We start from the raw sequence: 14438 nt of genomic DNA, 5'->3' as shown, positions 1-14438 counted from the left end.
GCAAATCCGTCCGAAACTTCCTTCGAAAATCAATCCATAAGCCAACAATATCAACATATCTATCTACGACCTTTATGCCATGTTTTCCCTTACTTTAACCCATTAAAATCCTCTAAAGAAATGACTTAATATCAAAATCAAGATGAAAAACATACCTTATAACTTGAAGAACTTCACCTCACACAATTCACCCAAAAGGTTATCCACAACAACTTTAATTAGAAGTACGAACAAGCTCCTTCCATGAACTAGTTAAGGATTTTATGACTTGATCTTCTCTTGATTTTATTTGGAATGGTTTGGAGTGTTGGTGAGAGCTCATAGGGTCTAGAAGGTTCGGTTTTGGTGAAATATGAGCCCCAAAGTTGTGGCCCTTCTTTGATTCGTCGAGATTCATTGTTAATCTTACAAACTCGATCTTAATTTAATTTAGGAACTCCTAAATTTGCTATATCTTGGTGTAAGTATATTGGATGAATGTTGCGGGAGCTTCTAGAGAAGTGCGGAGATGCGAAATGGTGAAAAATGAGGTGATTTAGATGACTTAAGAGGGTATATATAGTAGTCCAATTCGGTTTGGGCTGATGGGCCGAAATTGGTGGGCTTTTTAAGTAGTTTATAGAATTCTGCGTAAGTTCGCTGGCTTCTGGCAGTCCATTTTAAAACGCCCATAACTCACTACTCTGATGTTGTATTGACTAATCGTTTGTTGTGTTGGAAACTATACTCGACGAACTTCATTTTAGGCTCTTGAAACACCTCAAAACTCCTGATATACCAGGAGATATACCTCTCTGAAGTTGATCCAAAATTCTGCCAAATTTTTTTTTTCAAATTTTCGACGAACTTATTTTCTTCGATTTGCTTGATCCCAGAATCTTTCGAAACTTTCTATACATGATATTTATCTTTAATTATACTTGATAAGGGTTATGTCCTTTGGTTCCAAGGTTATCCTTCCCGGTTATTATCACGACCCAACCCCGTCGGCCGTGACTAGTGCCCGAATTGGGCACCCAAACACAATCACGAATCCGAGTCGCAACAGGTGTCTTATATAGATCTAAATATCAAACGCTGTCTCAGATTATATCAAACTGTCTCAAACACATCGCAAACACAACCATATATATATCAAAGCCGGCAAGGCTATCAAATGGCGCATCGGCCCAAAACATATACAAATGCAAGCCGACGAGGCTGCCACGGCGAATGGGATCGCCCAGAACAAATAATATACAAACACAACTGTACAGAATGGGCATAACCCACATACATGTCCACAGACCTCTAAACAGACAAACATGATCATATGACGGGACAGGCCCCCGCCGTACCCCTGAACAAATGTATACAAATGCAACGAACGAATATATACCAAAATGTGGCTCCGGAATAAGGGGAGCACTCCAAACGACGAAGAGGGTGTCCGAAACTTGGTGGATCACCAAACCGTGCGTCGTGCACTGCGGGCATGAAACGCAGCCCCCGAAGAAAGGGGGTCAGTACGAAATATGTATTGAGTATGCAAAGCAGAAGATATAATAACAAATCTGAGTCATAATCGAAACAGAGGTACAGAAAATAAATGCATTTCCAAAATATCAAAATGTTTACTTAAAAAAAATACGAATCATGCATAGGGCACAGAAAATATGGTCGCCCGCCTGTCGATGGCGCCATAACACAGCATAACACCAGAAAGTTTCAAATCTCCGTATCCCCGTCACATATCATACACAGCTTAACGCCATACACAGCATAACACCAAGTATAAAAGGAACCCGGCCCTCGAGCGAGGGGCTCGGTGATCCACAATCACAGCATAACACCGGAGTATAACAAAGCGCGCACGACAACAGAACCGGCCCGGGACTCAGCGAAAGATATAACAGAATGCACGAATGGAGTCGTGAGTAACCATATGCATAAATTCATTATCATACACTCAAATGATAAGTAAAATGACCATACTTAAAATCGGGATATTAGTCATATCATATTTTGTCAAAAGTCATCAGAATTACAAAAAGGAGAGTCGCGGGTCCCACGGACGGGTGTTGACCCGAGTCGGGCCCGCCTATGAAAAACATACTTATCATACATCATACAATCACCTACGAGCATATCGAGGCAATCCGAGCCTTTCTGTGAAAGATACGAGCGTTCGTAGTTACGGAACTTTTAAAAGCCAAACTTTTTTGTACAAAAGTGGAAAATCAAATATTTCAAAGGCATAAAGGCCAATGTTTCATCATACTAACATACGAATTTCCAAGAAACGAATAGGAGTCAAAAACATGCTCGGATTGCGAGAATAGAATTTTCTCGAGGCTCGTGTCATAGCCTATTTGTAACTAAGGCATGCCAAAGAAGAAAGAATGGAGCTTTACATACCTCGAACGCACCCAACGCTAGCTCAAACTCAAAATAAATCCAACCTACGTCTCGGGCTGCCCAAGGTCTACAAACAAGTCATAATATGCCAAACATTAGCTATGGACATTTAGGCATTTAATTCCAAACTAACACTAAATTCTACAGAAATTTGGGCATAAACATTTCGTAAATAGGCCACCCCGAGAATTTAACTCGGCCAAAATCAACAACAACAACAACAACAACAACCAACCTAGCAACATCAATAATCAATCCGAAAGGTAATATAACATTAATAATTCTCTTTTCCATCATTCAACAACATTCATAAATTCAATTCAACGGCTTACCTTCAAGCCAACATCGACGCTTATACATTCAAATACTAACCCGAACCCATACCAACAACATTTAAAGACATTCTAAGCAATTCATAATTTTTTTTCCAATAATCCAACAATTGTTCCAATCCACCCGAAATCAGTCCCCAAACCCGAGAACCTCACTTTAACACATTCCTCATTTTCAAATCATGATTTGCATCCACAATTCACATTCTAACAATGCTATTCTCATCAATATGCAAATTACATTAAATGTACAATAACCTCCGAATCAGTCCGCAACAATTACAACATCAATTTGAGTCATTAAACATTCATTTCCAACATAGAATTCATAACGACGACGACTAAAACATTAAGCGATATTAATTCATTTCTTGTTACATGAATGGCCTACATTTGGCCAACACCTCCCACCAACATATAAAGATGATTTTCATTCCTTACTCCACTCTACAACTATCACAACATGCTACATAAGATCAATTCATCACCTCAACACAACACAACACAACACAACATACACACACCTCACACGGCTAACACACCATGCACACAACTCACTTCCAACATACTATTTTTCATGATATTCATCCATTTTAACATACTACAACATGCATACAACCTTTATAACATATAAAACATGATCAAATCTTACCTTTCCTCTTCAATTCCAGAATAGGCTAGGGTTTGAAATAATGAAAACTAGCGGGTTGATCGCTCCAACAACACTTCCACGCTACTTAGGGACCTCCAATTAGTGGGTTTGCATCAACAAAATATTTTTGGAGTAGCTAGAAATGAAGTTGGTTTTCCTTGCTTCTTGGCCGAGAGCCTCTATTTTGTGCTCTTCAACTTCTTATTTTTTTCTAAGTGTTGGAAATGAATAATCAAGACTAGTTGATCATCTTTTGCTATTATATGAAGTGCACAATTGTCCTTGGCCCACACCATGTGTTGGAGCAATAAGAATTGAACACAAATTGTGTGGGCCTTCTACAAGCCACACGGCTAAGACCATGGAAAATGCATGATTTTCAAGTTTCATTTATTCCATTTTTGGTCCCAAATTTTCCTAATTGTTCCATGCAACAAATTCATGCACAACTTATGACTCAAAATAAAATCGAAGGTCCAAAAGTCTAGACTTTGCATCCCGGAATGGCTTGGACCCTAACTTATCATAATTAATTCGGATTGTCCCAATGCACCAAATACGGGTTCTAACAGTTATGACTTACGAGATCATAATTCATCCTTTACTTCATTGTTACGTACTTCCCATACTTGTAGCTTTCAAACTTCATGGGATGTCTCCGATACTCCATTAATACGGTGAAATACATGGCGTGCTCATGCTCTAAAAAGTATGAGGCGTGACATCCTTCCCCCCTTAGAAACATTCATCCTCGAATGTTGTAGCTTGCGAGCTTACGACGCGATCGTTACTCTCTTGAAATGGTTGTCCTCCTTTAGTTTGATCTCCATGCTCTTATACTATGGGCTCATCAGTCTTCTTTCATATTCTACCAATTCTTTGTTGAACTCATTCATTAGTTCTATATCCTCATGTTCTTATGGATGTACCTAGTGGTCAACTGATATCTAGTTACCATCCTAGGACCTGTTGCCATTAAGGTGGTCTTAGCTCATGATTGCTACAGCTCCCCGCCGATCTATGAGTACTCTTAATTATTGTACTCTTTTGCCTTGCTCCTTATTTCTCTACTAGTAGACAAACTCTCTTATTCAGATATGGCACCCTTCCTTGCTTGCTTCTCTAGAGCTATTTTAGATTATCCCTTTTTGTACTAGTCGACCTTATATACATACTATATCATCTCCTTTTTAATTCCTTGGTTAGACTCCTTAATTCCTTATAATATCATCGTAGTTCCACCTATGGTAGCACCCAGATGATTTGCAACAACATTTCCTTACTAGTGATTTATTATTCTTAGTGATTATTTTATTTCAGATTGCTCATCCAGACTTCTTTCAATAATCAATCCATAACAACGACCTCAACACAATCCCTTATACACTTGTATATAATACTTCCTCATCATCATTATTATTCCTCATAGCAAGATTATACTCATAATATACTAATAATCACAGCTCAAGCTAATTTATGACTCAAGATATCATCAAATTCATATTTGAACTTTTCCTTCAATTTCTTCTCCTCCGATCTTAACATAATTACAAAATTAACTCATAAACATGGGACTAAGGCAAAATCTTACTTACTCATAATTTCCTTTCAATGCGAGTATGCTTTCTTCTTAAGTCTTTGATTTTCTTGTACCGATGATCATTTGAGACTTAAATTAGCCTCTATTCTTCTTTGGCTCCTTATCGTTGTCCTTACACCATTTTGTTGGCCATTTTATCACGGCGATTGTTTATATGGTTCTATGTCATACACTCTCACAATTGATATAACCGGCAACTTAGAATTTCATGACTTACGAGGTACTTCCTAATCTCAGGCAGGACTGCTGTCTTGCTATCCATTGACACACTATCTTCCTTTGCTTTGAAGATTATTGAACTTCCTATAAATATTCCTCTTTTAAACCTTCCATCTCTTCTAGTGCTACAAGTTCTTTTTAGTAGTCCCGATTGTCCCTTATACTTGTATTCAATCCATTCCCACTTTTTTTTTTTTTTTTTTAATTTGGGAATATTGTAATTCATCTCAGAACTGAATCTGTTCTTATTCCCTTTTTAAAGATGTCCTCATATACCAGTAACATTCGAATATTAACCGTCTTTGGTCGTCATCTGGCTAAATTTAGTGGCCCTTCAACTCCTTTATTCCGTATAATGCCGGAGTTCCTTTCATCGCATGGTTTAACTTATTTCCTTTTTGCTAACTGGATTCTTGTACTAAGTCAAATGTTTACACATATCGGATATAATTCAGATGCTTTCTTTATTGATCACCTCGTCCTTTCATAACTAACAGTCCCCTAGGCTAATGAATCAATGATGATACCAGAATTCATTAGACTCCTTATGGAGTGTCCGACCTCCAGCCCTAATCTGCCTTCATAACTATCTTTTTACTAATATCCTTGAGATTCTTCTTGCTCTTAGTTCCCAATTCTGATTTATATCTATACTATACCATTAGTAGTTTTTACTCTCTGCCATTCATTCCCGCGACTCATCCTTTCATTAGCTTAGCTCATATTGTCCCGTAGTTCTCTTAACTACTTGTTTGCATCACAGTCATGCATCATAGTCCTTCTAATATTCTGCCGGTTCCTGTTCTTTTCATGAAATCTTCACAAAGTACACCTTTTTCTTTCTCCTTGTGTCGAGTCCTTATCTTCCTTTATGATACTACAACTTGTTCGTATTTATACATACCCCCCGTACATTCATCCTATTTCCTTTATGATTGAATTTTTGTACTCCTTATCGAGACTCTTATCCCATGTTACTGATGTTTTGCCTTTTGGACGGACTTGTTAACTTATTATCCTTCCTCTAGTCCTTGATGGCTACACAACTTCCTTTGCCAATTCATTAGTCCACTTTTCTTACTTTTGCCCTTAGGGTCTTTCTTGACTTCCCTTGCTCATAAAGCGCTCTTCCCACTTGCCATTCTACAGCATTGGCCCTGGAATTCGTAGAATATTCTATTAGAAATACGAATCCTTTCCATTCCTAAGATCGCCTCTTGGGGAGGTGGGGGGGGCTTTTCCGCTTTCTAGGTGAATGTATCATTATGGCTTCATATTTATCCTCTTGGATGTACCTTAAGAGTCAAAAATCCCTTGACACTTTTCATAAAATCTGATTATTCCTTCTCAGGTTATATCCATGTCCATCGTTATTGTACTTCAATCTTGTTTATCAAGATCTGTTTCTAGAATCTTCACATTCGTCTTTTATTCCATATTGACATACTCTATCTTTCCTGCTTACTTACTTTAGAAATTTATCCTGGTGGCTCTTCACCTCTACCGTCGCCTTAACCCTTTTCTTGGAAGCCTTACTTGACCCATACTAGCAACATACTTCCCTTGCTTACCCTTCTCCTCTTCTCATGTCATCATAATCTTCTTACTCTTATATACACATATTCTTCTTCTCCCCGATATTATTACATCACGATTATCCTACTTTAACATTATGAGAAGACAATATCAACCTACCTTGTAGCATTTGCTACCTTAACTTCAATACCCAGCTCAATCAATACCTTTAACAAATCGTAAGATCGATCATAAGGGCATGCATAATATTTAATGTGACCACTCATGAGTTATCGTTTACATTGCTTATTAATACCTCACTTACGAAATATGCCAATACTATTTAAGATTGTCCTGTTTCCTTTTAATCGTATCTCTATTTCAAGTCCATTGTCTTATGCTGTCAATTTCTACCTTTGGCCAAGCTTACTAATTTATTAGATTTCCTCTTATCATCGATGGTCACATAACTTCCTTTAACCAATTCATTAACGTATTTTCTCTTACTTTCGTCCTCAAGGTCCTTCTTGATTTCCTTTGCTCTTAAAGTGCTCTTTTCCCTTTGTCAGTTTATAGTATGTGCCTAGAAATTTGTAGAACATTCCACTATAAGTACAAACCCGTCATCAACTCATCCTGATCTTATATGTATATGTATATAAAATTCTAGAGTAAAACTTTCCCCTACTCGTTAACTTCCTTTCCCATATCAATATCTCCTCGTTATCTCTTACTCACCAATCTATAAATTATAATACTGCATTTGAATTCTTAATGTCAACTTTTCCTATATCTTCAATAATTCTCAATTCTCTGAAATCTCGAATGCAACTCATTCCAGTTCCTTTAATTACTAATCATTTTTCCCCTCCAAGGTTCTTCCCTTAAATTAAATTGAAATCATTCTAAAACTTCTTTTGAAAGCATCTCATAATTGTTCATTCAATCATGACTTACCAAACATCCGATTGTCACATTTTCCCTTCATTCTTTCTCTATAGCATAGACATTCAAACAATTCAATTTGTAAAAATTTCAGCAGAGTTTCCTCTATACTTCTTACTGCCTCATTCCTGCACACAACCCAGAAAACACATCCAATGCCTCACAGGGCGATTACAAATACCCGTAACATCTAGCTCAAGTTCTTATATCAAAGTGTGTCAATATCAATAAGGCAGGAAACATACCTTTCGGAGTAACAACTTCAATTCTCATCAATTACCTCATAGCGGCATAATCAACAACTTATCCACAATCAAAACATTTAGGGTTAGAATCAGGGACATCACATCCAATAATTTAGCTCTACGGTAAGATATAAGATGAGAACGAAGGGACAATGGTTCCTAAATGCCACGTAGCCTCTTGTTTATAAGTTTGGTGTGCTTCACACCCATAAACAAGACTTTACTGCACACGGCTCGCAGACATACCCTAGGACAAACTGATCTGATACCACTTTTTTCATGACCCAACCGGAGGGCCATGACGGGCACCCGGAGCTAACCTACCGAGCACCTCTGAACATGCTTCTCATAATCATTTCTAGGGGGACCGCAAGGATAACTCATAGGTATCATACTCTGTAAGGGCATATATCAGATGATAGTGGCATATCTCTATATAATCGTCAACAACTGTGCCCATCATCACAAGCCGACATGGCTGCCAAAATATTATACAACAATATGCACTGATAAGGTTATGGAACATCTAGCTACATACATCTGTCTACGAGCCTCTATATAGAATAAAGGAATCTATAAAGACGGGGCAGGACTCCGCCGTGCCCAAATATATACACAGAGAGTAGTACCAATAAAATGCAGCTTCGAAACAAATGGAGCGCTCCTGAGACTCCGCTGATGAAGCTCCTAAGGGTCTAGGCCATCTACCTATCTACCTGCGGGCATGAACGTAGTGTCCGCAAGAAAGGACGTCAGTATGAACAGTGTACTGAGTATGTCAGGCATGAATAATAACATAACAAGAAATATGGAACATAACATGAGATAAAAATAACCTGTACATCTGATTGCCTCGTAAGGCGGATATCATGCATGCTTAGCTTTTTAAAGAAAACACTTTTCATGCATATCAAATATAATATAATCATTAGCCCGCGTCTGGGCCTCCCGCGTCTGGGGTAACCATCGCACGCCGCCCACTAGTAGTGCTGCCCGGCCATATAGGCACGGTGTCATCATCGTTATCCATAGTCGCCTACCGTAGTGGTGCTGCCCGGCCATATAGGGATGGTGTTATTATCATTATCCATAGCCGCCCACCGTAGTGGTGCTGCCGGGCCATATAGGCACGATGTGAGAAAATACCTACATATATATATAAAGCATGCATGAGACCCCAATTAAAAGCTACTAATTTATCGGATTGACGTAAGGTCGGTGGCCTCCGATTTATATTATGGAACAATCATCATCGCTATATCTCACATTGGAGGAACAATTATCATAAGATGAGATTAACAACAATGAATAAAATCAAGAAAATCATGAAATAAACTCTATAATCTCATAATAGCATCAAAACCATAAGCTTTGGAATCTCTTGAATGGGATTATCATCATCATCATTATCATCATGGACCATATTTATCTTTAGCATCGTAAGAAACTCTAAGAATCATGAACTTCTAGCTTTTGGGAATAAGGATGTTATGGAATACACGTATAGGTTCATAAGAAAAGAATCATGCATTTAGAAAGAAAGGGACAGCCTTAACATACCTTTTCAGTCGCCTTAACTTTAACTACTTAACGCTTATCCTCCCAAGCTCGTAAATCTACATTCAAAATAATTCATACTATTATTAGGCTTATCATCACATGCTTGTCTTAAGCCTTCAAATTAAATCCTCTTAGAATCTGCTGAAATTCGGGCAACATCTCCCCTGTATTATTTACTTCCTCCAAATTACAAAAAAACTCTCAAACATCATTAACAACATCAACCATAATGTAATCAAGATACTGCATGAAAAACGTATGCAAATCCATCCGCAACTTCCTTCGAAAATCAATCCATAAGCCAACAACATCAACATATCTATCTACGACCTTTATGCCATGTTTTCCCTTACTTTAACCCATTAAAGTCCTCAAAAGAAATGACTTAATATCAAACTCAAGATGAAAAACAAACCTTATAACTTGAATAACTTCACCTTGCACAATTCACCCTAAAGCTTATCCACCACAACTTCAATTAGAAGTACGAACAAGCTCCTTCCATGAACTAGTTAAGGATTTTATCGCTTGATCTTCTCTTGATTTGATTTGGAATGGTTTGGAGTGTTGGAGAGAGCTCATAGGGTCTAGAAGGTTCAGTTTTAGAGAAAATATGAGCCCCAAAGTCGTGGCCCTTCTTTTATTCGTCGAGATTCGTAGTTAATCTTACAAACTCGAGCGTAATTTGATGTAGGAACTCCTAAATTTGCTATATCTTGGTGTAAGAATATTGGATGAATGTTGTGGGAGCTTCTAGAGAAGTGTGGAGATGAGAAATGGTGGAAAATGAGGTGATTTAGATGACTTAAGAGGGTATATTTAGTAGTCCAATTCGGTTATGGCTGATGGGCTGAAATTGGTGGGCTTTTTAAGTAGTTTCTAGAATTTTCGCGTAGGTTCGCAGGCTTCTGGCAGTCCATTTTAAAATGCCCATAACTCCCTATTCTGACGTCGTATTGACTAACGGTTTGTTGCATTGGAAACCACACTCCACGAACTTGATTTTAGGGTTTTGAAGCACCTCAAAACTCCTGATATACCAGGAGATATACCTCTCTGAAGTTGACCCAAGATTCTGCTAATTTTTTTTCCAAATTTTCGACAAACTTATTTTCTTCAATTTGCTTGATCTCGGAATCTTCCAAAACTTTCCATACATGATATTTATCATTAATTATACTTGGTAAGGGTCATGTCCTTTGGTTCCAAGATTATCCTTCCCAGTTACGACTTACGAGATCATAATTCATCCTTTACTTCATTGTTCCGTACTTCCCATGGCTTGTACCTTTCAGACCTCACGGGACGTCTCCGGTACTCTATTAATATAGTGAAATATGTGGCATGCTCATGCTCTGAAAAGTGCGAGGTGTAACAGACAAATGATGTGATCGGCAAGTCAACTACTGAAGTGTCATTAACATAGATCACACAAAGTTAGGAGATTAAAGAACCATTAGCTCAAGAAAAGATTTATGACAAGACTGCTTCCGAGCCTCAACAAATAAACATGGAACGAGAATGGAGAACTGAAGCTAGCTTTCCAAATGAATTCATTCTTGGGAATTCAAAAGCAAAAATACAAACCAGATCCTCTCACAAGCTGATGGCAGCATTCGCTTAGATATCACTGGAACCCAAGAAGGTCGATGAAGCATTAAATGATGACTACTGGACCAAAGCTATGCAAGAAGAACTCGATCAATTTGAAAGAAATCTGTTATGGAAATTGGTTCCTAGACCCCTAAATGCCTATGTAATAGGGACAAAATGGGTCTTCCGGAACAAACTTAATGAGTCTGGGCAAGCTTTTAGAAACAAGGCTCGACTTGTAGCTCAAGGCTACCCTCAGCAAGAAGGTATTGATTATGATGAAACATTTGCCCTAGCATCAAGGTTAGAATCTATTCGTATCTTGTTAGCATATGCATCCTATAAACGATTTAAGATATTTCATATGGATGTAAAAAGTGCTTTCTTAAATGGTTTTAATAAAGAAGAAGTGTTTGTAACATAGCCTCCAGGTTTTGAAAATTCCTAATGTCACGATCATGTTTTCAAATTAACAAAGGCTCTGTACTGACTCAGACAGGCTCCCAAAGCCTGGTATGAGCGACTCGGTTCCTTTTTATTAGAAAATGACTTTAAATGAGGAAAAAATGACACCACTTTGTCTTTTAAAAAATCATCAATTTGCATCTTAATTTTTCAAATATATGTTGATGATATCATTTTTGGAAGCTCTGACCCTCTTTTATGTAAGAATTTTGCTGATCTCATAAAAGGAGAGTTTGATATAAGTATGATGGGAGAACTAATATTCTTCTTAGGTATGAAAATAAGGCAGTTGACTAATGGTACATTTGCGAGCCAAACAAAGTACACAAAGTAGCTCATAAAAAGGTTTAGAATGGAAAAAGCCAAAGCTTTTGGGGCACCTATGAGTCCCTCAACGTGCCTCGAGACAGATGCTCCAGGAAAGGATGTCGATGAGAAAACATATCGTGTGATGATAGGATCACTACTTTACCTCACTGCAAGTGGACCGGATATCATGTTCAGTGTATGTAGATGCACTAGACTCTTGTCAGCTCCTAAGGAGTCACACCTTACTACAGTAAAACGGATCATTCGATATCTTATTGGCACTCAAGATTTTGGTCTGTGGTATCCTCACTCTAATAATTTTGACTTATTTGGATATCCAGATGCTGATTTTGCAGGAGATAAAATAGACAGAAAAAGCACCAATGGTACTTTTCAAATATTGGGAGAATCTCTCATCCCTTGGCATAGCAAGGAGCAAACGTCTATTGCTTTATCAACCACTGAGGCTGAATACTTGGATTTAGGAAGTTTTGGAACACAACTACTATGGATGATGCATCAATTGATTGATTGTGAACTATCTTATGATTCAGTGCCTATTTTCTATGAGAACACTAGTGCAATTATGTTGTCTAAATATACTGTGCATCACTCTAGAGAAAAGCATATTTTATATATATATATATATATATATATATATATATATATATATATATATATATATATATATATATATATATATCAAGCATCATTTTATTCGTCATCATGTTGAAAATGGTGATTTTGCATTAGAATTCGTGGATTCCCGTAAATCAACTAACCGATATTTTTACAAAACCCTTGCTTGAACAAATAATTTTTTTCCTTAGAAATAGTCTTGGAATTACTACCTTTCAAAATAATTAGGTTCATTTGCATTTTTTTTTTTACTTGTCTTATTTTTACTTTTATTTACTTACCTTATCTAGCCTTCAAGTACTCATTAATTACCGTGTGAATGTACTCTCCCGCCTCCACTTTTTACCATCATTACATCGCTTCCCCATGAAACCTGACCAGTCGCTTCAGTCACCTCAACTCAATTTCCAAGGCAACCGTCCATCCGCTTTCTTTTTACTTCTATAATATCTCTCTTCCATCAACCCAAAATCCTTTCCTTCTCTCCATTTCAAAATAACCCTTTCACAATCCTCTTCTCCGCCATGGTTAGAGTTATGGAAGAAAGCTCTGATTACAGGAGAACAAGTCGGAGACTACAAAGTCTAACCGAATAGAAACAAAGTATTCCTCCTCTATCAAAAGAAAGTGTGCCTAAGAAATCAGAAATATAGGCTTGTGATGGTTTTGGACCCGAAGACATGCAACTATTCTGGGGATCTGTCACGATCCAACCGGAGGGCCATGACGGGTACCTAGTGCTAACCCACCCAGGCACCTCTTATCATACATTACCATTTACGTCTAGGTGAGCCGCATAGCTAAATCATACTTTCTATCCATCATTCATACTAATCCCATTGGGCAACAATACATTTATGCCACCATCAATAACAATGCCCATATCAATGTACATAAGCTGACGAGGCTAACAAAATGATATCCAAAATATAAGCCGACAAGGCAAAATACATCTAACCATATACACATGTCAACGAGCCTCTAAGAGAGTATGTCACATCATATAGGTGGGACAGGACCCCGCCATGCCCATAAGTATGTACACAAAAGAATAGATACCAAAAGCTGTAGCTCCGAATGAAGTGGAGCTCTGCTACGTAGTCCCTGAGTAATAGAGCTATGGATCAAGCCTGTCTCCCTGGCCACCTGCGGGCATGACGCAGCATCCACAAACAAAAGGACGTTAGTACGAATAATGTACTGAGTATGTAAAGCATAATCAACATCATTATGGAAGCATATAAGATAACATAAGGAATAGCATAAGATGGGAGGTAGTAGAACCATCGTCATAAACACTTACTTGCTTTTCATAGGGACCTTCCATTTCTAATCCGTGGTTGTGTACATATATCCATATCCGCATCCGTATTCGTATCCACACTTATTTACATTTCCATATCCATATTCATATTCATAATCGTATTCATAATCATATTTATATTCGTATTCAAATTCGTATTCATAGCATACCCGACCATAAAGGATCGGTGTTTCACATACCCAGCCATGGAAAGGCTCGGTGATTATACATACCTGGCCCTACCAAGGCTCAGGGTTATCCGTACCCAACTGCAGTGGTGCGCACGCGATATATATCATACCCAGCCATATAAGCTCGGTGTTACATAATAGTCATACATAGACACATATATATAGGAGCTCATAAACATCTTTGACATCATTACTATTATCGTTTTATTACATCTATCCTTAGAGGATCACTCATCGTATAAGGGATTTAGTAGAATCATAAACATAACAAGAATCATGAGCTTTAGTAGCTTTAAAGATAGAATCATTTGGAGGTCATCATAGGCTCATGAAAGAATAGATATATGGCCAAGGAACCATGCCTTATTGAAAGAAGGGTTAGCCTTACATACCTTTTCGTTCAACTATTCTATCGCTTGGACGTTCTCCTTCAATGCTCACGTTTCTACCTTCATTAGAGTTTATACTAACAT

At 37.8% G+C, this 14438-nt stretch overlaps 1 protein-coding gene across 1 annotated transcript; it reads left to right on the top strand.

The window, feature by feature from the left end:
- Window positions 1-11875: 11875 nt before the first annotated feature.
- LOC132053673 (secreted RxLR effector protein 161-like) lies at window positions 11876-12641 on the top strand. Its single transcript, XM_059445787.1, has 2 exons — window positions 11876-12410; window positions 12586-12641. The coding sequence occupies exons 1-2, from the start codon at window positions 11876-11878 to the stop codon at window positions 12639-12641; spliced, it is 591 nt and encodes a 196-aa protein (XP_059301770.1).
- The last annotated feature ends 1797 nt before the right edge of the window (window positions 12642-14438 follow it).

The sequence above is a fragment of the Lycium ferocissimum genome, chromosome 4 (assembly GCF_029784015.1).
Source record: "Lycium ferocissimum isolate CSIRO_LF1 chromosome 4, AGI_CSIRO_Lferr_CH_V1, whole genome shotgun sequence".
NCBI lineage: Eukaryota > Viridiplantae > Streptophyta > Magnoliopsida > Solanales > Solanaceae > Lycium > Lycium ferocissimum.
Note: the sequence above shows the minus strand (reverse complement) of the source record. Positions and strands in the feature narration are given on the sequence as shown.